The sequence below is a fragment of the Oppia nitens genome, unplaced genomic scaffold (assembly GCF_028296485.1).
Source record: "Oppia nitens isolate AA-2021 unplaced genomic scaffold, nextdenovo-longstitch-racon4-pilon3 scaffold13_pilon_pilon_pilon, whole genome shotgun sequence".
NCBI lineage: Eukaryota > Metazoa > Arthropoda > Arachnida > Sarcoptiformes > Oppiidae > Oppia > Oppia nitens.
This window is the reverse complement of record NW_026533192.1, coordinates 2,659,060-2,685,652: the sequence shown is the minus strand read 5'-3', so window position 1 is coordinate 2,685,652 and position 26,593 is coordinate 2,659,060. Positions and strand designations below refer to the sequence as shown.

The 26,593-nt window shown below is 24.5% G+C and overlaps 1 protein-coding gene across 1 annotated transcript; it reads right to left on the bottom strand.

Annotated features, from left to right (window-relative positions):
* Positions 1 to 5,579: 5,579 nt before the first annotated feature.
* Positions 5,580 to 26,593, bottom strand: LOC128957810 (transcription factor LBX2-like). Its single transcript, XM_054303628.1, has 3 exons — positions 25,779 to 26,593; positions 5,822 to 6,020; positions 5,580 to 5,762 (listed from the first exon to the last, which is right to left on the bottom strand). The coding sequence occupies exons 1-3, from the start codon at positions 26,560 to 26,562 to the stop codon at positions 5,585 to 5,587; spliced, it is 1,161 nt and encodes a 386-aa protein (XP_054159603.1). The 5' UTR covers positions 26,563 to 26,593; the 3' UTR covers positions 5,580 to 5,584.

Here is a 26,593-nt window from a genome sequence, read left to right as displayed (position 1 = left end):
GTTATGTACAGATTTTAATATCTGAGAAAAAAAGTTGGACTGCATTATTTTTATACATTTAAAGACAGGTAGTTAACAATATATTAATATAAATAATATATACTATATATTAATAATTTATAGTGACATTTAAAATTTTTCACTATACTAATTATGATCTTATAACTTATAAAAAGTTATTTATGACTTTTATATATCATTGTATACTATATACAGTGATAGTAATAATTACAGATAATTATATATATTCACTATTTCTAACTATCAAAAATTTGGTTTTCTTGTAGTGTTGTCCTCAAAGTTTTATTAATGTAAATGCAAATCAACAAAATATTGATAAATAAATAATTGGAAAGCAGTATAAAAGTCTTTATTAAATTAATATTTAAAATAAGTAAAATGTGTAAAAATATTTTATTTAAGGAAATAATTATTAATAAAATATTATACATTAAATGTTTTATGATTTACGTAAATCATTATAATATATTTAAAATAATATATACATGTATTATTACATTTTATTGGTGGATATTATGAAATTAATGTAAATTAATCAAAATTCATTACTCAATAAGATTCAAATATAAAATATATTATTAACATTATGAATGTCATGTGAAATGAATATAAATTTACAATTTAGGCAAATGTTTGATATACTGTAATATAAAAATAAAATATATTGAAGGGGTTTGACTATTGATGTAAATATGTAATATATTGTATAATTTTACTTAAACTCTATTTACTATACAGTAATAAACATTATATAAATGACAATATTATTGTAGAGACTATTAGGTTGTAAACTCCAATCACATAAAACAAGAATTTTTTCAAAGCTATTTATAACATCAATATTATTAGTATAATAATATAAAAACTACAATTTTATTACATTTAAATTACTGTCACTTTTTTTATTAACTCTCTTTAAAGTTTATTCATCATTGTTTTCAATTACTTAAACATTTTACAGTATAGTTAATATTTTATACATAAAAATATATTGATGTCAGAAATTTTATGGATCCATAAATTATTAAATATGAGACAATTTTTTCATCTGAATCGACGCGAATCGCATTAAATTAGTCAAAATAAAATTTATTTCTAGTTTTTGTTTTGAAATTTAAAATATGATTTATGAAAACTATTTACTTAACTTAAACACATTTTTAAAAATTTGTGTTTAAATTGAAATTTTAAGGCATAATTTAGTTTGTTATTTAATTATATGCACATTTCAGTCATTATTATTATTACAATTGTAATTTATATTATTGTGCATAAAATTTGTAGAATTTTTACAAAAGTAAGAGAAAATTTTATTTGTTGACTGTTTCTTAAAAAGCATTCAATGCAAATATTAAGTTAATTTTATGAGATAATGTTAAACTTTAAATAGACTTTACATTAAGAAAAATCTACATAAATATAAATATTAGACAAATATTGTGAGAAATAGCTTTAAATAATCAGTTAAAATGTGTTTATAATAAATGACTCATAAAGTGTATGAATAAAATGTTTTTTGAATAATCTTATGGTGTGTTTTAATATATCTAATGATAGCTCAGGCGATGGCATAACATAACACCACCTAAATGTCCATTTGAGACACAAATAAAATAACATTCATTTCATTATTTCAAAGCTTTAATTATTTTCCGGGAATACATACCATCTCTTAATGAGTGAGAGACCAACACTTATAATGAGAGTCATAACAGTCCTAATGAGATATCTGCGTGTCTTTCCCGACATTACTACAGTCTCACTCATTGTTGAAGCCTTTTATAAGGACTAATATAATTTAGTGATAGTGATGATCATAGAGACCTACCTGTCCATGGCTTGGATACAAATTAGCGAAATTGATGGACGTGTTTGGCATTTTTGATTTATCATAAAAAAGTCTTTACTATAAATTTACTGTATTTCATCTCACCATTCAATACTTAATTACTCATGTGTTTGGGGCACAGGTATTACAGATGGGCTCACAAATGCACTATTTTATTAAAAAGTAGCGCTTTTTGATATCAATTATATGGCAGTAAAAATAATTTGCATAAATTGTAATATTAGTATTGAGACACAGTTTTATTATAAGCCCGAGTTTCATATGTCTAACCACTAGTTATCTAACTAACAATTCAATGACCAACAAAAAACACCTCACTATTCATATATCATACATACTATATATAAATATAACTACTTTAATGACAAAACTCTTGATTATTATTGTAATAAAACAATAATTGTATTATAAGAGTATTGAGAGTTGAGATAACATTAAAAAATAAATTAAAGAATAAAATTCATGTGATTTAGTATTCATATCATTCACATAAACTACAGTTCATAGGTATTGAAGACTATAATATTAATGCTAATAATAATAATAATAATAATAATAATAATAATAAAGTAATACTATAAATAAAAATAAAAATAATTTAGCGAAATAACAATATTTTAATACATATAGGATTATTAAAATTGAAACAACAAAACTATACAAATCTAGTGTTGCCAACTCTTTACTTTCTGGTTTTGTATTACTAAAATAACTAAAATATTTAATATTTTAAACTAATGATTGGGTTTAAATTATGTAATTTCATCATTAAGAAAATGATTGTAATTTATAAAATTTTGAAAATTATATTATGTATATACGGTATATACTGTATATAAAACTATAAATTAAATTGTAAAAAATGACACCAGTTATAAAAGTTTACATAAATAATTAGATTTAAATATTATAAAGTATTACTAAAATAAAAACAATATAAATTTTGAAAAATTAGCAAAGTAGTTTATTAATATTTGTAGATAAATATTAATTATTTTATATATTATATATATTATAAATATTAAAAATTGTTGTATTTAAACAAATTGTAGAGATGGGTAAATAAAAAGTTTCTAGAAAGTTTCTCAGGAATAAATTTCTATAGAAATTTAACTTTATTGTTATACTATTGGATCCCATATCTATAGATATTGTAAAACTATAAATATATTAATGAGACATACTGTACTAATACATATAATATTATACTATATAATGTAGATTACTGTATAATACTATTATACAAATGGGATACCTATATAAATAATTATTTAATAATAATCAGTTTTGTAAAATTTTATCAGCATTTTATTATATCATAGTTTAATATAATTAAATAAATTAATTTATATTAATTAATTTAATTTAAATATTACTTATAAAAACAATGTTTAAGATAACAAATATCGATAGAACAAAATTAACCATGGGGATCCCATAAATAGAAATTTTTCTATTATTTTATAAATTTATTTTTTTTGCCAACACTAATGACAATTCATAAATAGGTTGATTACTAGAAATATGGTAACTCTACTCAACATATGTAGTAGTAGTAGTATTGGTGTTACTGACAGTCGTTTGCCAACAAAACATAAAACCAAAGTAATTATTGTATAGTCTATTGTATAGCTCTCTGGACAAGACGTGATGTGACCGTCAATTAGCTAAATATTATTGCCTTTATATCGACATTCAGTCGTTTGGATTTATAATATGTATTTTATTATACTTATACACAGTATATATATATATATATATATATATACGTAATAATAGTCAATATTTTATTAAGTATATATTAAACATTAGTATATTATATAAAATAATTGTAGTATTATTTTTCAGTCTATAAAATAGATTATTTCAATTAAACATTTACCTAACATTACATTAATTATTCCAAAAGCAAATTGAAATTAAAGCCATTGATAATAGTAATAATGTTTATTCATTATATAAAGCGTTAATGAATTACAATATTTAAAATACATTTATAAATTCTGTACATTTGTTTTTAAAAAACATTTTTCATTAATTTCATTAAAACAAAAAATTACAATATAATAATGTTTATTCATTGCATTACATAAAATGATTTTATTCACTCAAATTAATTCTTTCATTTACTTAATATAAGTGTTTGAAATGTTTTAATAAAACTTATAAACATAAATTATTGGATTTTTTAAATTTAGTATTTTATTGACAATTTTTTGGTTAAATTAATTAAGACAATTTTGTTGAATTATTAATTAGGAATATATATATTTATTTATATACATTTATAATAATATTACATAAATTACAGATAATATTAAAAATGTCATACCATTGACCTTAAAAAGTATAGAGTATTTGGTGACACTTTTGTGATAACTCTAACTAAACCATACATTGTATTGTATTTGATGTCTACAATCTGTATATTTTACTATATAATTATTAGTATTATATTAATATATTGTTTATGAATGTCGACACCGGATGGTTTGAAAACATAATTAATATTCAAGACATGTATGTATGGAGACATATATTTAGCCAAATCTTTATTACTCTATTTTTATTTCTGAAATTAGTTTCAATTCATTTAAACTTAAAATTAGTCGACAATAATAATATGAGGAATATATTATAATGTATTCAATTTGGTTTCACTTTGACTAATTTTAACACCTTTTATTTAAAAATATTTTACACAAAAACAAAAATAATTACTTATTTATTATGATTTTCATAATATATTTACTATTAACCAACCATTTCTTTATCATATGTCTATTATTATAGTGTTTAACAATAATATTTATAATATTTATATCGTTTCTAAGATTACAATACTATGTAATAAAGTTATACATAAAATCGTTATAATTGTGATTTATTTCATTATAATACATATATTTATAAACATTTTATTGTAAATAATTTAGCCATTATTTAAATCAAATGTTATAATGACTTCAATTTTCTTAATGTTTTGTGTTTAGTAATATAAATATCTTTTGTATAAATGTTAACACAAAATCAATATCAAAATGACATTAAATATGCAAATATGATAAACGGTAGCAAATAATGTTTGTCATAATGTCTTGAATAACATAAAATACAATACATTAGTTATTTGAATTGCTTTTTAAAAACAGATTACTAGTAAAATAATAGCAATTGTTTTATGGGAATACATGACAAGCAATGAGACGATTGAATTAAATGCAAATTTCTCTTCAATCCAACCGTTTTATTGCTTATAATAAGTATCTCTAACTTTTTGGTAGTAATTATAAAGGAAAAAAGTAAAACAATAATTAACAGCAAATGGTGTCATTTATTAGGGATTTAACGATTATTTCGGGAGAAAAATAACACATTTCTCTCTCTCAATGAATGTCAGCCCTTAGGTTATACAAAGCTTTCTCATTGCTTACAATTGCTTGCAATAAATAATATCATATAAACACTAAACACTGGTCTCTATCTGTCTTATAATAATAACATTAGGATAAACATTGCAATACATACAAGAAATAATAAAATATAAGTAAATATAGTCATAATTACTCGATTTTATATTCAATTACAGAATTTAATAATAAATTCACATAATATCTGATAATAGCATTAGTTTTTAGCTTAATATTAAAAATAAAAATAAGATATTTAAATAAATGTTGATATGTTTGAACACAAAGAGATGCCACAAAACAATTAACTGAGAGACGATTTGCTGTGTTGGTGAAGAACTGCAGCCAATTCAGCCTTTTTTAGGAGATTCAAGTCCTGTATCTCTAATAGACTTTTATGAACCGGAATCAGTTTGGCCGCATCCACGTCCTTCTTCAGCTCCTCCATATCGCGTTTCAGTTTTGCCCTACGGTTCTGAAACCTATATAATAAATAACACATTTTAAAAAATTATTTAATATCAAATGTAATGGTACTTACCATGTGATGACCTGAGCATTGGTCAGTCCTAATGTCTGTGCGATTTCGTCCCTATCGGCCGGCGATAAGTACTTCTGATAGAGAAATCTTTTCTCTAATTCAAAGATCTGGTGATTAGTGAAGGCTGTCCTCGATTTCCGTTTTTTCTTCGACTGCGCCGATCTGTTGCTGAAGAGATTCAAGTGATCGGCCGATGCGTCTATAAATAACAGTATATATTGATTAACTCATTATATAATTTATTATTTTGTTTTTATTGTATTAATTAATTTTTATTTTTATTAAATTACATTCCAATAACATTTAAGTCTATTCTGTCAATCATTTTTATTGATTAATATTTTATATTATTTTATTAACTTCTAATCAATAATAGTAATTATCATAATTAGATGTTATATTTTTATTGTTATTAGCAAATGTTTTTAAGTATTATTTCTTAATTTTGACGCTTATAACTTGTTTTTATTGCTTGATTTGTGTTTAGCAGTTATTAGTATCAATAAAATTTATAAAAATTATAAACCTGTTACGGATACTATACATTCAATATACTGTATATATGATTTTGTATGAAATGCCTTAAATACTTTTAATTTATTTTAATTGAATTTTTAAGATCAGTGTAGCCAAGCGCACAATTATGGAGTAAATAAAATTTAGATATGACTTATTTGATGAGATTAGATGAAAAATTACTTATTTAATATATAAATATATTACATGTTAAAAAAATTAAAAAGCAAATATAAATAAAATATTATGATATGCAGTAAATTACTGAAAATTTTATGACAATACATAATTTGCTTTAAAAGTTGAATAATTTTAGATTTGAGTGAAAATTATATGAGTTTAATAACAAGTTTATCAAAACAAAAATAATATTATATTTCTATTAAACAAATGGGTAATATTATTTTAATCACTTTAATTACACTCAAATAGTTAAGATTTAAATTGAATTATTATAAACATTTATAGCAATTAATGATTCAATCAGTTCAATGAAATAAATAAATGGAAAAATTTCTTATATAATATCAAATTATAGCCTCAGACTCATTGCCCTCAAGAAATTGAATACATTATCTTAAATATAAAGAGATTGAGATTTAAATGAGAAATCAAGTCATTTAAATCATATGAGAGATACAACAAACTGATGCTTACAATCCTTGTTAACATAAATTAATAACAAACAAGTGATACAAGATTTTCAATGAATAATTATCATAAATTAGATTTAAAGTTATTATAATAATAGTTTCAAATACTAAAACATATGGACTGTTTGTGTGTTAATCATTAAATTATATAAAACCGACACTTCTTACATACAACTGTTTGAATTATTTAAAATATAAACATTTGTTTGTTAATCTTGTTTTTATACAAAATTCACTTTAATTATAGTCAATCAAATTTATTAACTACAATCACACAATCTTATAATTAAACATTAATTTTTAACAAACATATTTTATGGTTATGTTTAACTATTTAATTACCGACAATAAACAAATGAGTGCATTGTCTTAAGTGTATTATACTATACAATAAAGTTTTTAAAAAAATTATTTATTTAAATAAATGACTAAAATTATATGTAAATTATAAGTAACTATTAAATGCAATATATGTTGAATAGATTGATTGATTGACAACTAATTAGAAAATATTGGGTCAAAAAACATGTTATTTGTTTGATAACTGTTTGTAGAATTAATTTGAAGGTATAAATTGATTTCAACAATCAATGAAATCATATTTTAAAAGATTGCAAACTTTGTATAACTATTGCAAATAATAGGAAAAATATAATGCTATTAATAAAACTAAAACTGTAATTGCATTCATAAGATTTCAATTGTGAGTAAAATGTTGTAAATGTTTGCCACCCATGGATGTAAAGGTAATGTCTAGTTATAAGAAGTGGTCATTTTGTCATATTTAACACAATATCGGTTCAATTACTTGAATGAGATTCAGTGTAATCAGTTGTCAGTATCTGCCACAACAAACGGTGCCGACACTTACTATTAGTTACACCTGAAGCCTGTATTTGCATCTATTTGACTGTTTATGGCTCAGGGATATAAAACATCAAACGCCTAATGTTTTAATGATTTACACTAACTATTATTTTTTATATTGTATAATATTGTAAAGGAAATACTGATAACTTTAATATTTAAAATGTCAAAATCTATGGCCGCCCTCTCAGACAATCTCACATATCATAAATAATTTGAAATTTAATCTTTAATGCTATACTTATTGATAATACTCGGGTTTTTAAGATACAATGAGTTGATTTAATGTTTAAGAGCTCAATAATTTCAAAACTTAAATTTTATATTATTTACTCATTACTTACTTATATTAAGTACCACTTATTTCTCAAGATTAACAATAATGTGCTCCAAAACCCTTTACACTCTTTATTATATTTCATAATATATAATGATTTCAGTGGATATAATTAAAAATATAGACTATAAATAATTTACAATAATTAATAAAGCTTTTAATTAACTTTATTATTAAAAATCATTATCTCTAATACAATATATAGAGATAAATAGAAAATCGTGTTTATTTAAGGAGAGCCCCATTGATATAATGATTGCGATAATGTCTTACATTAATTAATGAATGAGTTTTTCGAGAAACAAAAATAGATTTTTTGGCCAAAATTATTAAGATTATAGAATGAGATTATTATATTTAACAGATTTTTTTAAATATTAATTTTTTATATTATTTGCACAATATTTTCCATGTTTTAATATGATTTCCCTTTTAATATACCGATAATATATAAATTACTTTAAAAATATATTTATAGAATTTTTTTATAAGATCTATAATGTTTGTCAGCTATCTTTACAATTACAGGAAAGACAATAAAAAGACAATTTTGTAGCGTTTTGTAAAATATTTTGTATGAAATGTAAACCGCAAATAGTGTTAACAGGGAATTGATTTTTTAGTATCTGTTTTGTGTCTCGATTTACTTATTGGTTAATAATATTTCAAATCGTATTATTTGATATGATGTATAGTACAGTATATATATATATATATTGTTATAATAGTATATTTTTTATATCATTTCCTTCTCAACAATAAACGAGTCTATAATTTGTTGACTAAACACCGGCTGTCAGTCTCGATGACTGATCGAAACTCAACGACTAAACTCATAGAAAATGAGTGAATGAGTGTGTGTGTGTGTGTGTGTGTGTGTGTGTGTGTGTGTGTGTGTGTGTGTGTGTGTGTGTGTATGTATGTATGTATGTGTGTGTGTGAGGCTATGAAAACATATAATCTATAAAAGTCACCAAATGCTGCAATTGTTAGCCAATTGTGTGTCGGGAGTGAAGGCAACGGCGCATTGGGTGGCAAACCAGACATTATCAACAAATATATTATATTCTTCATAACATTAATAGTGTTTTATAATTTTCAAGTTTTTTGCTCTCCAAATATTATTATATATACTATTATTATAATATTTAGTTAGTTTTATTTACTATCACTCACTCACTCACACACTATATTTTAAATGATTATACAAAAGCTTTTTCTATAACATAACTGATTGCGTGAATATAGTGTGTCTCCCAAAACACATATTCAGTACATTAACTATGTATTTGACAAAACAGATTGTTTTACTCATTAGACGCTTATCATTAAACGTGAATTTTATTTTACTGTTAACTTAAGGCTATATAACAATTATTTCAATTGTTGTCATCATTATTGTTATCCTCACATTATTAACACAAAGATAAACACAAAAAGCCACTCTAAAGCTGTTTAAAGATAGTATGATATTTGTATAAAATTAATAAACCAGTGCTGAGAACTTGACAAATACCAGTCCTCTATCTTAGAGACCCTCTCTATGTTATATCAGTGCTCTCAATAAGATCTAAGATTTTAGCAAAAATATCTAAATAAATAAATAACAAAATATTAATGTTTGCATTCATATTGTAAACCTTTCCCTTCTTTCTCACCTTATTTTCAATGGTATAACACATCACTTATTTGACACTTTGCTTACAATAGCGTTCATAACTCACAAAATTAATATTATTTTCTATTTAAACTACAAATTATAAACATTTATAAAAGAGATAGTTATTTATTATTAAACAGACATAATAATTATATTTGATTTATAAATTTAATAATTGATAAAAAGCATATTTAAAGTCAACTTATAATTGTTTGTTATTTATTTATTAAAAATAATAATTAAAAATAATAAAGTTTAATTATTATTTTGTTTAGTAATACTATTATATTACTTAAAAATCTAGTCAATGTCTGTCATTTTGATCACTTGTTTGATAAATTTAATATAAAAACATTTTACATATAATTGATTGCAAATTAGTTTGTGCAATGAATAAAAAATAAACTTAATAATTTAAAAGTCATTATAAATTAATTTTAAAATCAATTTTCATGAAATAAACAACATTGAATGTTTTAAATAATATGCTTATATATTATGATATAATTGAATTTTTTTATATATAATTGAATTCATTCACATGTCTTATCAAAAGCTCTTAAATCAATTTTATTTTAAAAATATAATTCATTTGACTTTTTATTAGTACAATAACAAACATTTATGTCAATTAAATAAACAGATAATTTAAAATTTATATATCCTTTTAGGAAAACTAAACATTAAGATATTTTATAATATATGATTGATAAAAATAAATGTTATAAACATTTTATTCTTTTTTATAATATTAGCCGTTAAACAGTTAAGTAATAAAAAAACAAAGTATTTAAATATTCAAATATTCAAAAATAAAACAATCAATTATTTGCATCAATATTTTATTTCACTGAATAATAAGCGTATAAATTAAATGCAGTGTTTTAACTATTGGTATACTGTATACGCAATGATAGCTTTATTTGAATGACACGCAAACCTATAACTCAAATAGTTTTCACCAACAAAACGATAGTCCCATTGATTTGTTAAAAATGTTGTTAGCAATGGCTGATAATGTTATCTGAAAAATGGGAGTGTTATCAAAATATATATGTTTGGACTACAAACTAACTGTGCAGTGAATTAGTGCCTAAACTAAAATATATTAACTGCATATATTATTTTATAAATATAATATAATATCATTGCAATATAATATAGATCAAAATACATATGCATCAAATAAATTACTATTAGAATTGATTTATTATATTAACTAAACCAATAACATGTAATATAAAATATATACATTTATTACGGAATAATGTAATATTGTTTTGAAATTCATGCTAAACCTAAAACCTAACCTTAAGCTTAAAACACATGAATGGTTAAATATAGAGTATATATGAATTATAATACATTATATTGTTATTAATAACAGGAATGTCATACTTTACATATCGTAAGAGGTATACAAAAAATTGTGATTAAAATATCAAAAACCAAAACCAAAGACTTATCTTCGCTGATGTTTTTCAAATCACTTAATACGACCGTAATATTTAAGCTTAGCTTTACACCAGACATTAGACAACACATCAAAACTCATCAATTATTAAAATTGTAATCACTTTTAATGCTTGTTTCACATGTTATATATATATCGGCAAAAGCGCTCTCAATACTAAATCATAGTATAATAATTTAAGTGATTTGTAGAGACGCTTAACTAATAACAAAGTACCGAAAAGTGGCAAAAATTATGCCCAAAACTCATTTAATAAAATTCACGTTAAACGTGTTGTAGTTTAAGACAAATTAACAAATTTATTAAATAAAAAATAATTTATCGATATATATTTATACATAACATTTTAATTTATATCTAATATTTTTTTATAAATATAGGCTTTTAATCAAAGTTTTCACTCTTACAGTGTACTCTTATAGTCAAAAAAACTAATAAATCATAAATACATTTCACTCTACATTTAATATGTGTTTAAATAATCGATTATAAGTTATTGTATTATACTTGACTTAATTTAATAGCTAATAATGTGATCATTAGATTAAGTATTATTTTTAATAATATGATTTGCTTTAGAAAATAATTTTAAATTGTATTTTAGTGTTTTTAATTTTATTAGCAAAAAAAAACTATGAAAATAATGATATTGTTTTGCTGAAAACCAATGAAAAAATTAAGAAAAGTTAATCTTAATGTAGAGAGCACTGGTAGCATAAATAGGATGAATGAGAAACAGTAGACTAGTATTGAAGGCATATATCCTCACGCATTAGCACTCATTTAGGAGAATTGGTAGTTGTTTTGTCCGTCCGTTTGATTTTAAGTGCCATTATTACTACTATTACTCGCCTCCCAGTGCTGTCAATCTTGAGGCAGATCTCAGCGACAGTTGTATAGTCTATGATAATAATTCATTTACCATTTGACGCATGTTTTTCAGTGAAAACCGGAAACACTGCCATAGTTTTCATTTATTGTTTGCCATAAATTAAATTGAATTTTCTGTGTTTCACTTCTTTTGACAATAATTTTACTGATATTTTATCCGATGAATGAATAGACTGACTATTTTATTGTACACTTGTTTTGGTGTCACTCAAGCAGACAATTGTATACAACTATTTAATTAAACGCTTTATTTCAATAGAAATCAGTAGAAAGAAAACTATTTCACATGAAAAGCATATATTCTAACACTTAAAAGACACACTTTTTTAATCAATAAATATTTGGCACTAATTTTTCTAACACTTTATTTCTGAACTCTCTCTCTCTCTCTCTCTCTCTCTCTCTCTCTCTCTCTCTCTCTCTCTCTCTGTTTGTTTGTCATTTGAAATAAGAGTTTAGACAACAAATTGATAGATATTTGCCATTATGTCACACATATGGATGTGGTCCATAAAATGGCATTCCTTGAGCTCATGGTTTGTATCACATCATTGCAAACATTTTGTAGCATTTAAGACATCTATCATTCATATGAATCACAATTCATTTAATACATTTGTCGATGAAATATGATAGATAAACATTTATGTTATTTCAATAAATGTAATATTATTTAAAGGAATGCCTATAAACCAAAATTTGTCATTAATTTTAGTAAACAATTATATAATAAATTTATAAAAGACTTAAACTAAAGCAATCAAAACAAAATATTACTGTATTATAAAAGTTTTTTTTTTGTTTAAGTGTTATTATATTGTGTTTAGAATAATAAAATTTAATTAATTAAAGCTAAATGAATTTATAAAATAAATTTATACACTTCGAAATTTAATAAATCTTTTATATAATATAATTTTTTTTAATTTATATATTTAAAAATTATAAAAATACATAATTGCAATTTTACATAAAATTTGTCAGACATTTTAAATTAAATGAATAATTTAATTTTATTTAAATTATTAATAGTTAATTTTGAAAAATGTGTAAGTTTTAAAAGTTGACATCATATACTACCTATCGCTAAATTATTATTGTAACTTAATATAATTTATGAATGAAATTTGAAAAAATGTTATGTATCTAACTTTCCCAATAATAAATAGGGCTTCACTTTACTTTGAAATGAGTTTAAGACTATCCTCTGAAGTGATGAACCGCTATATAATCATAACACACATTAATTTTATCTTTGATCTTCACATTTGACTTCAATAATATCTTTAACGTATCCCTCCCTCCCTTTTCTATCTATTTTTCAGTCCATCTATTAATTTAACAATTTTTATGATTGACTGCTATTTATATTATAGTAACCATTATGCGTGACAATTGCTTTAATTTAGGTTTTGTGTAATAATTTAATATAAAACAAAAAATACAATTATTAGATTGTTGTTTTTATTTTATTGTCGATTATTAATATTAAGAATCACAAATTAACACTTAAAATGTTTACTAAACAAATCTAATATAAGCATAAAAATGTTTACTAAGAAAATCAAGTGTTGTTAAGATTATAATTTATAAACATATCGTCATTTGATTAAATGGTAGGAACCGACAGACAATTTAAAGCTCAGGGCTATCTTTAAGGCATATTTATAATATAATATCATTTCTTTTATATACCTATTCAATAAATATGATATATTGTTTGGTTCTTGTATTAAACAAAAACCGCTCTCTGATTGAAATAAAATAATAGTGATTTCAAACCATATTTCATATATAGTAAAAACTGGTGACTTATTTTAAAGCTTTTATTTGGCACTAAAATGATGTTCAAATAAATTTATAAAAATGTTGTTACAGACAACTTGTTAAACATAATCTAAATATACACAAATCTATATTATCTTTTATACTAAACACATTTTTTTATAGATTTAATATTCAATTATTAATATATATATTATATTCAAATATTTTTAGAAAATATTTTTAGAAAATATTTAAAAGTAATCTTAATATTAACTATTTATTTCAAGATCACGTTTTTATATGATTTATGTAGTAATAGATTTTTATTATTTTCACAAATATATTCACAAGATTTTATAACTTAATTTAAGTTTTATATTTTCAGGTTTTTTAATCAATTAATCAACATAATATTAAATTTAATTATTGATTTTAAAAAATATATTTTGCAAACAAGTATAGATAAATTGATACTAATTATTTTTTAATAAAATATATAAAAATATCGATTAAAAATAATAGATATACAATAAAATAAATTATATTTAAGTTGTATTTTATAAGTCAAGATAAAAATGAATTAATTTCTAAATATATTTTTAAAAAATTATTGTTTGCATTAGGATTAATAATTATGTTAAACAATGTCCTTAGATTAAATATCATAATACTGTATATAATATTACGTTAAATAAATAAATGTAAGCAAAAAGTTAAATTTTATTTTTATACATAAATACTATGTATTTACTTTAATTTTGCTTAAGTAATAAATTAATATACGTATTAATGACTATAATTTTTTATAACAATATTATTATTGCCAAAATATTTTACTCTATAAAGGTATTAATTATGCAAAATATAATAAATACTGAAAAATATTTAATAATAGTATACTTTAGTATTATACAACACGCAATTCAACTAAACATAAAGATATACTGTATTTCAATTTTATGTACACTTATTTAAGTTTAAAAATAACTAACATAATTAAAATTGAAACATGAATTATATATCTAATAATTAATGTATTTTATTAGTTAGCCATATAATATAAATTGATATGTTTGATACAACTAAAATAATTACAAAATAATAATATTTTACTAAAACACGCAAAAATTCATTAAACTTTGCATATTGAAGTTATACAATATAGAATTGTTTTATGTTTATGTTATGAAATGATTAAGTTAAAAACCATAAATTTTAATATTATAAAAATTGGTGAAATATATTAACAAAAAACACGAAAAATTATAAAACAATTTGTTAAACAACAATAAGAGTGTATTTAAAATAACGGTGAATAAGACTCGAGTAAATGGCAAATGAATTTATGTTTCAAATGTAATGTTCAGTCAAAGACAACTCTAATATTATATATTATAGTGAAAGCGAAATACAAAAATTAGTCAAAAATAAATTTAAGTCAAATGTAGTAATGAACGACAAGAAAAATAACTGTTTTTTCAAATATAACACATGAGTTAATGATATGAATTGCAAGATACGAATAATGAATAACTAAATATATTTATAATAGAGTCCGAAAAGTTAAGACAAACTTTGCCAACAAATTGTCGATTTAAGAAATGGACGGTAAGAGGAACTACATGTCTGATGTATAATAGTTATTATACTAACAGTATGACTAAAACAAGACTATTAGGACTGGCACTGGTATTGAATGGCAGTGTGTTTGAAGGGCAGATTCAGTGATCCCTAATTCATATGAAACTAAGTTATGTTTTGAGTTTGTGTTCATCACTGTTAGTCTCTCTCATACATGCAATGGATGTCTGTCCGGATGGCCCGATGTGTGCATCTCTGACCCCATCCCAGGTGCGAAACAAGTCAGCGGGGCGTGAATTGAGGCAAACTGTTGGAGGCAACTGTCGGCCTCTTTTGTATATATGTGTGAGCACTACTCGCATCACAATTCATATGAATGAGAACCCGGTTTATAACATCAATATGCATACCATTCCTCACGAATCTCCTGATCAACTCATATGAACAACTATATGAACTAAAATAAATTTAGGCATTTATTGCAGTAACTCAACAAAAAAAGGTCTAAAATTGAGTCGATTTTTGCCCGCTTTTACCCTAAGACCCATCACTTTTCCCGTAATAGACTCCTATAATGACTATTTCTGAGACATCACTAAACAACTTATCATTTAGTCTCTCATTTTATGTCATAATTAAGTACTCTCTCTCTCTCTCTCTCTCTCTCTCTCTCTCTCTCTCTCTCTCTCTCTCTCTCTCTCTCTTTCACACACACACACACTCACTCACTTTATTTTAATTTAATGAAAGATAAATTATTTTTACTTAAATGTTGTTATCTCTAACTTAAATTAGTGTTTAATTTTGTTTTTCATAAATAAAACTTTGATAAGACTAATATCTTGTTTTAAATTAATGAATTAACTGTATCACGGAATCAGTCAATAGACAGCTCATGAAAAACTATATGTTTATCACATTTACATCAAATTTATCACAAAATTCATTTAGTATTAAACTTAAATAAATACAACTTACTATATAATGATAAAACAGATATAATATAATATTAAATATATTATAAATATATAGTTAAAATCTTATCTTTAATATAAATTGAATATAAAATATATGATATACTATAATAGTATACAATAACATAATAATATTTAAGTGTTTCATATATTATTTATGTTACTTGAGTTGAATCACTTGATTTACTAGTTATTTGGTTAATGTAGTGTTCATTGGATGCAATAATCACCCACTCATTCACTTAAACAGATAATCATTGAAGAAAATAATATTACTATTAGTTATGGGAAGCGCTCTGATTAAGTATAGTAATCATTATATTGTTTGGCATCACATTTAAGGTAAGCTTACAATATGTGGCCAAATGAAGTCAATCATTACTTATATACAGTGTTTTTGTTTTATATACCGTATATATACTATTTATATATTTTTATACTTAAACTTAAGATAACATTTGTCTTAAATGCTATTATCATAAACAACACTTTTATAAACCTCGCCTTTCTTTAACTTATTTAGTTTTCTCTATTAAACTAAAAATTTATTTATTGAATGCTTTTAAAAACAAAATAATATTTATTCTTAAATAAAAAGGTAATCAAAAACAGTATATCTTAAAGTACTGTATAGTATATAATAATTTTTTGTTTTTATCTTAATTTTTAGTCAATTAATCACTATTTAAGACTTTAAGTGAAACGAAAATTACTTTTACAACAAACGATTTGATTGTATTCATTACATGCATTCAAGTGAACACCGAGAGAGAGAGAGAGAGAGAGAGAGAGAGAGAGAGAGAGAGAGAGAGAGAAAAAGTAAAAATATTTTTGAGGCAAATAATTAAAAGCTTAAAACTTGCGACTTATGTGTTAGTTATGCATACATTTGCAGTCATTTGAGTGAATGCTATGTTTGTTTGGATCAGAAGTGGGAATCATATCAAATCACTCGTTAGTATAGACAGAGCACTGTTGTCTCTAAACGATTGCCTCATTTATTGCATATAACTCTAATTTACTGTTTATTCCTAATCGTAATACCGGTGCAAACTGTCTTTCTTTCTTTTTTGTCTTTTAATGGTAATCATAAACTTTAGTTAATTTATTTGTTTTTGTGATACCATATTATAAGTTGTGATTAATCTTAATTGTTTTCGGACCAGTTGTGCCCACTCTATGCTCTCTTTATATACACAATGTCTTAACATATGAGTTGAATGTGTTAGCTGTCACTCAACTAACTTAAGTTAAACTCAATTCCTAGTGATTTCTCTTATATATTTTGTATACAATATAATTAAGGGTTGTTATTCATGTAATTTAGGTAAATTACCAATGTAAATTACATGAAAATTACAAAGACAAAAATACATACATAAATTCGAAATTAGGTCATCACCTAATTATAAACTATTAATAATTAATTAGAAGGTATACTAAAAAATTTTTTATATATAATCAGAATATTATTTTAAATAAAATTGTTAACACATTATAAACACATATTTTTCAATATTCAATGATAAATATCATAAAAATTGTTTTAAATAATTATATTAATAAGATTTTCCAGCACTTTACTGTAGATTACATTGAAAATAATAAATTACTGTAATTTATCAACCCTAAATATAAAACAGTATATGTTATTGGTTATTATCAATTACAATCATTTAAATTCAAAATAAATAATTATATATTTTTCAAATAACATATAAAAATAAAATATGATTTACACAAAAGTGATTTATATAATACCGGAATATCGTTATTTATTATTGAATATAGAAATAAAAGGTTTATCTCACTGTTAAATAAAAGATATTTATTTGTCATTTGAGTAATTAAAACTCAATGCATTTTAAATGCATTTTGTTATCATATATACACAATATCTTAATATAAATAAACTCTATTTAACTTAAAATTGATTTATTATAATTATCACATTTGATAATTACATAAAATGTTTTTTTAAATTTTGTATACAGTTATTTTATTACATTATTATTCACTAACTTTATATATAAATTAAAATAATATATTAGTAACTAATAGTAAGTACTTTCACTATTATTTTAATAATAAAATTTAATATTATTTAACAATGTAATTAATAATATAATTTAAAATAGTTGATTTAATTTTAATAATATTATTACTATTAATATTTACTAAAGCATTTTATAGCTACAAAATTGTGTACATTGAAATTATTTAAAATATTTAGCATAAAAACTTATTATTATAATTATTTTATTTTTAAAAACAATTTTAAAATGTGATAATTTATAGTCTGATTATTACTTTTAATAATGATTAATATTGCAAAATATAGAAAATAAAATTATTTTTATAGAGTTTTTGCTTTAATATTTAATCAACAAATAACTTATTTATAATTCAGAATAAAATTGGAAATAATTTTTGATAATAAATATTAATTATATCTTAATTAATATTTAAACTAATATTTTCATTCATTAATAATCAAATTTTCTTTATTCACTTCAATAGTTTTTATATTATGTGAACTATAAATGAAAAATCAGACAAAACACAACACATTATAAAATGAAAATAAAAATATGTTATAAAAACAATTTAATTACAATAACTTACTTTTAAAAAGAATTTAAAACTAATTACTTTTTATATTTATATTCATTTGTATAAAATATCAAAATTGTGTTAAAAAATAAATTTAATTACTTTTATATTTTATGTTTTTATCAGTTAAGTTGAAGAGTATTTAGCAAATAAATTTTTTAAAATATATTAATTTTGAAATATTAATTAAAATTTATGCAAAATTTGTGTTTATTGCTTCAACAATCTAACAATTCATTGATTTAATTGAAGTGAAAAATATTTTATTAGTTAAGGTTTATAAAATAACTATAATGCTATAAAAAGCAATAAAAGCTATTTGTTTAATAATCATTGTATAAATTTTTTAGTCAAACAGGGCTCTGATATTTTGTTTGATATTCAACTTTATGGTTAAAGTAATGCCATTATGTTGTTATGAGTTTGCAAGTGATTAATGACAATAAACGTTTATAATGGCAATATGTAGCACAGTTAGCTCGGATCGGCTTAAATAGCCTCGAAATGATTGCTCAAACACGTGGAATGAGTGGATCGGATGAAAATATATTTGATTTAATGCCTGTGCTATACATTAGAGATTGCTTTAAAGGTTAGGTACTTTGTATCAAATTATTATTCACAAAAGCTTATGTAGCTTCTGTAGCTCAAGTGATGCCTTTTTATTATATGGCTGTATATGAATGTACACCTATTCATGCTTGTCTTGCTTATTGGTGTATCAGTTATTTAATACTTTATACTATATATGATATTTTATATAATATATAGAAATAAATGAATGTATTGATTGTGTTAGATATGTTGATGTCATGTATTTGCCATTCAAGTGGTGAATATAAGTAATGAATCACAAGTCGAGAGCAGAGGAAAGTATAGTTTTTGTGTCCAATTGTTGTGAAACTCATAGAGAAACTCAATTTTGTGAGGAATGTCGGGAATGATTTGATTTTCCTCCACTCAGTCACTGCCATCACTGCTATATCAGATCCATTAAGACGTGCTAAGCCTAATGAAGTAGACGACCCAACATTGGTAGTCAACCTATTATCACCATAAATACCAAATATTATATGTGTAATACAAACTACAACAAAATGTTTGCATAATTTGTAAAATGCTTTCATTTAATATTAGATATAATGTAAATGTTATTAATGTATGTTCAGAGGACCAACACTTTTGTTATATAAAAGCACATTAAGGATGGATGGCATCCAATGTCGACACCATTACATTCCAACATTAGTTATGCCAAACAAAACACACAAACTAACCATATTTACGAATATTCTGTTATTAACACTATATATATATAACAAATTATTATATATATATATATATATATAAATTTAAATATACAGTATATACGTCTGTGTGTGTATGTGTTTGTATGCTTTTTTGCCTTTAAAATGCCTTTTCATCCAACAAAACATAAGAGTTATTACATTTAAGACCACTTTCAGTGAAGCAAATTATTTATCACTTTTACACATAGAGTAGTTAATCATTTTGTGTTATTCACCAACAAAATAGTATATAACATTTCAAACAGCAAATGACATTTAAATTTATTTTTTCAATTGAATAACAATCGATATTTTATTGTTGTTTTGTTGTGTTAAACAATTTTTTATAATATATGATTAAATGTTTTTTCCAAAATGAATAATTCAAATCTTAAATGAATTTTTCAATGGATTAACTTATCTTATAGTAAGAAATTCTTTAGATTTTTAAACATTAAGTGAAATACTTGAAGATATGTTTTACTGAATACAATAGAAATCTAATATTATTTATATCTATTGAATTCATAACATCCACACTAAAAGATAATAATGTTTTTTATGATATCAAATCATTCATCAATTTTCATTATATAGAAATATATTTTTCATTCAATTGAATACAATGTGTCGGAAAATATATATCGATTTAGCACTCGTTTATGTATCAATTGATTGTCTCTTTTAAGTTAAATAAAGGCTTGCAATTGTTTACGGTATATGCTGTATATATATATATATTGTGCTATAGTTAGTGAATATTTTATAAAAATGTATTATTGAATAATTATTATCTGAAAAATGTAAATCATATCAATAACATAGTAATAGCACTTATATAAAGGCCTCGACATGACTTTTCAAGGCTATTATTGTGGGTAAAGTACCCCTCACTTACATAGTCTAAGAGGTGCCGAAATTGTCATTTGTTAGGTATGCGGACAGAGAGTACTTGAGGCTCACTTGAGGCCATCACCACTGTTCTCTACATAACATAATAACTATGGGAACAATGAGGTCTAAGGTTTGATTTGGTAGTTTGTGCCGCCATTCACACCGTTTACTCGTATACACCGTTGCAATGACATCTCAGAATCGAAGAAATGTAGAGTAAGTGAATCTTAAATATAATTTAGTAAAGAGTCAATTGAAAGGTCTGTTGTATAGTTGTTTAGTGACTGCTAGTGTTTGGATGTGTTGTTCATCACAATCACCCACAACGCCAATAAACAGCATCGTTAGGAGTGAGATGTATTGATAGCCTGAAGCCCATCCATAGGAGCACTAAAGAGATGCCAGTATTTGCACCAAAAATGGTTTCTCAAAGAAATGCCGCTCCGCGTGACTATTGATGCCTCAGTTGCCGGCATATAATTAAAAGCGACCGGAGGTGCGAATTATTACTACGACTCCTTATAATAGACTTACATTACCAGCACTGGTATCAAACTAAGGCTATCATACTGGATATAAAGCTCTATCTAAGCATTGCAACAAACAATGTGCACAACAGAGACACACACCTCCAATAAATGCCAAGCCTTGTGAACCACTAAATACTAAACTCATCTTAACTATTATACTCTCTCTCTCTCTCTCTCTCTCTCTCTCTCTCTCTCTCTCTCTCTCTCTCAAACACTCACTCGCTAGTAATTTACGGCTATTTTAAATCCTCTTTTTAAAAGTAAAGTAATATATTTATAAAAATAATTTACTATATTTTCGGAAATAGAGTCTTACAGTTAAATGTAATAAAACACGTTATTTAAGATCCATACGTTTTGAAAAATATTTCATGCGATTGGATATGAATTTATGGTTTATATATATATAATACACAGTAAATATGCGGTATATACTGAATGATAGTAAAACTATTAAATAAAAATTGGGTGCCTTAACATAAAAATATGTTTAAAATATTTCATTCATAAAGTATTGTTATATTTTATTATCATCTCTTGTATACTACTAATAGTAGTGATAATATCGAATCATAAAATATTTTTCACCACAATTTTGATCATATCTTCAACAAAAAAAGATTTAATGCTATCTTTAAATCGAAAAATTCTTTATAAACAACAAAATAACATCAAATCGGATCTCGTTTTTTAATGTTTCTGATAAAAATGCTATCGTTTTCATCATTTATATCGATATAAAGATTGTTGTTTGAGATATATTTCTTTACTCTAATTATCTCTCAAGTTGTTGATGATTGCGATCGTAAACTCTTTAATCTTCATCTCTTGTCTAATATCAGCCAACAATCAGATTTGTATCACTTTTGTGATATATTACTTGTGCTGAGGTGTATGCCTTGGCCTAAGTACTAACCTAACGTTCCCCTCTATTTCATTATAATGTACAACACTTCATAAACATAAATCTCAGTATTTTTTATTTACTATTTTTTATTATATAAATGAGTTTACGCTCTCAGTAAGTAAATTATACTATCAGTTAATAAACAGGTGTATCTTTTTTAAGTAATAATATTTAGAAGACTTCATTACGGCTCATACCTAACCCCCTCCTCCATCAACTTAAAAGCATAGATGTGTTTGCAAATAGAGGGCTCATAGCACAGCAACTCTGGGAGTTTGTAACCCGAGTCACAGCTCCGGTCGGTCACGATATTGCGGTAATACATCAAAAGGCAACACATAGCCTGTTGGCTGCTATGGACCGACATATGCCTCGACTATTAGGTAACTAATTCTCATATTATAATATGATTGTCGATTAGTTGCGGGCAATCATAAACACAGTGATGAACTTATTGCACGACTGCAACTGCTTTTTGCCTATAGATTTGTTATGTCAGCTCATATATGGATGCGCTAACACAACAACAATATTGAATACATAGTCAGTCTATGTTAAGGTACTGGAGGGTCGATCGCTCAATGAGCTGTTTAATGGCACAAATCATTTCATTTAAATACCTTATTTTTGTATCGAATTTGATTAATCAAAAAACTATTGTAAACTGCAATGAAGTTATTATTGAATTTTAAATTTATGTATACAATACATGAGATGCACTTTAGTGTCAAATGTCACCAAATTATTTATAGTGTTTATCTCAGTCTTTAAGATAACATTAAGTTAGCAATACTAGTATGGGAAAGGAAGATATAATTTACATACCAGTCCTATCCTTAAGTATTCACACGACAAACATTCAAGAGTTAAATCACAGAAAATTTCAGTAAAATTAGTAAAAAACCATTTAATGGACCTTTAATTTTATACTCTGTTATATACTGAATGTATTCAAATTCAATTGGTTATCTGAGAAATATGTGATGTTATCATTTTTTTGTGGCCAGTCATCTGTTTAGAGGCCACTCAATAATGTAATAAAATTTAAAAGCATATACGCATATGTGTTTTTAATATGAGACTATTTTTTAGTAAATTTAATATAATTACTATTCGTTATCAATAAATTAGGAGAGAGAGAGAGAGAGAGAGAGAGAGAGAGAGAGAGAGATGCAGACTAATAGTGTTTGAGGAATGAGGTCTGTCTTCGAGATGAAGGCAATGAGGGTCTGACATAAGGGTCTGCCATAAGAAGCTCTCCGACAGCAAAGAGACGCACAATTTGGTACACAATAAATATCTATGACTGAGAAGACTGTAAAAAGCAAACATTGGGTACAAACCCGAGTATCGGATAACACTTACAATAGTAGTGCTGAATGTTGTGACAATTTCGACAATTTATAGCTAACGTGTTGTTTGTATGCCAAACAACTACTATAAAGTAAGTGAGTGAGTAAGAGAAAGAAAGAAAGAAAGAGAGAAAGAAAGAGAGACTAATTTGGTGCCTTTACTTTGTGATGTCTTAACAATAATTTAAGTCTTAAATCACTTGTAGAAAAGTATTTAGACTGAAGAAGTCACATATACTGTATATTATATATATATATATTACAAATATTTTACTTTAGAGAGAGAGAGAGAGAGAGAGAGAGAGAGAGAGAGAGAGAGAGAGAGAGAGAGAGAGAGAGAGAGAGAGAGATAGTTCTTAGTTTTGAAGCAAAATGTCTAATATATTGTATATATACATTGTATATGTTGCTTAACTAATGGCATATCGTATATAATTTGTATAAACTTTATTTAGTATTTAGTAATAGTCTATTGCAATGAAGATTTACTGCCTGATTCATCTCCAGCTATGATCAAAACAAACATTTCTCTTTAGGGGTACACCAAACACACCAAACACACCAAACACCCCAATCACCCAAAGACTGGTATTTTATCTCAAATATATAATTAAATTGTTAGCTATATTTCCAACTATTTATATGATATTAATTGCCACTTATTGCCACAAACTGATACAACACATTATTTTTAAGAAATATGTTTACACAGCAAATGTCTCAACAATTTAATAATAAGTTGTGATATGTTTGAAGCATATGTTTGAAAAACTATATAAATGATTTTTGCATATTTAACATGTATTCATTGTTTTTATGATTATATATTTTTATTATATTTGAATTTCTATTGTATGCAATAATCAACTAAATTTTATGCCTCAAATTATGTTTAAATGTATAGCAAACAAATGGCAAACCTAAACCCATATCGATATTTATCATTTTTATCAGACAAATCGACACTTATATAACGCCCTACATATCAACATTTAATGAGAAATTTAATCTCAATTTATGATAACAATTAGTTTATTTAAATTAATCATAATATCAATTTCTAATATACAAAAAAAAGTATAACAAAATGTAAAAATATAAATAATTGAAATAATGTTTTTTAAAACATAATTTTATGTGGAAAAGTGGGTGCAAAATATAAAAATATAAAAAAATAGAGAATTAGTTGAGGAAAAGGAGCAGATGCTTGGGTTTGGGATTATATATTGAGAAAACCCGTATAACTTATAATGATAATACAAATACTATGTAATAATCATAATAATAATAATAATAGTAATAATAATACAGTGCTTTGTTTTACAGCTCACGCATTGAGACTTTCAATCATTTCTTATGTCAGTTTGAATTGATATTATAAATGGATAAACAAATTAAAGACATTAAAAATCAATGATAATTGTAATCAATTTTGTTTTGAAAATCGCATTTAATATCAATTTAAACTTTAAAATAGTGACCGCAATGACACTGATAATTAAATAATTATGTTATAGACTTGAATTTCAATGGTGTATCATATGATTACTTATTATATAATAGTTATTGGATTGTAATTTAGTAAATGAGTGCTAAACAGCACAGACCTCCAAACGTGTGCAACAAAATTATGTTTGAATGCAATGACTTACCCGAAGACTTCTCACTTCCGTCGATACCATCAAAGGCTTTGGTTGTCATCTGGAAGAGTGCATCGAGAGGTGATGTCAATGCATTGTTTGTACCACTAATGGTCGGACTTTCCGATGAATCACTTTCAGACCTTTCGGATCGCGAGTCGTCGTCAGCCGAACGCGGCCTTCGGTTATGATGTGAAATGCGATCAAAATTATTGATGTGATGGAGAGTATTGTGTTGTGAAGTATCTAAATCCCAGGGCCTAACTATACCACGGGTTTCACTATTAATAATGTCTGTACACATCTTTGGTTTGTGTGATAATATGTCTTTAATAAGGAAAGAAGTCAATGGTTTGTCGCTTTCGTTGACCTCATCTACCGGTGATTCGCGTCGTGGAGTAACTGTTTGTTTCATTATTGACTTGTCTTCGGTATCAGCACCGGACGATTCTTGCATTCGCAATCTTTTATATGGTTTGAAGTAATCTTCATCTAATGAACAGTTTTCTCTCTCATCTCCCGGATCTATGATTGATGAAGGCGTAGATGTGTCCCTATTTAACATTGTATCGCACTTATTGTGATTGTGTCCAACACTGGGCGGTGAATGACTCTTCAAGTGTGACACAACACTAACTGATGTCGAGTTAAGTCCGGTTTCAACACTTGCAATGCTCTGATAGCTGTGATTGGAAGCGTTGGGAGACAACGGTTCGCTAATATCAGGAGATTGTACTGATAGTGGAGAGCGCGGCGATTGCACCGATATTGCCGATGAAGCCGACGAATGGGGCATAACTGAACCAATTTGAATAATTGTCCGCTTA

What these genes read in the sequence shown, in the direction of transcription:
- LOC128957810 (XM_054303628.1), bottom strand. Translation starts at nt 26,562, where the DNA reads ATGCCCCATTCGTCGGCTTCATCGGCAATATCGGTGCAATCGCCGCGC. An exon ending in CGGAAGTGAGAAGTCTTCGG is followed by an intron (nt 6,021 to 25,778) that starts GTAAGTCATTGC and finishes TGTTATTTATAG; the next exon opens with ACGCATCGGCCGATCACTTG. An exon ending in AATGCTCAGGTCATCACATG is followed by an intron (nt 5,763 to 5,821) that starts GTAAGTACCATT and finishes TTTATTATATAG; the next exon opens with GTTTCAGAACCGTAGGGCAA.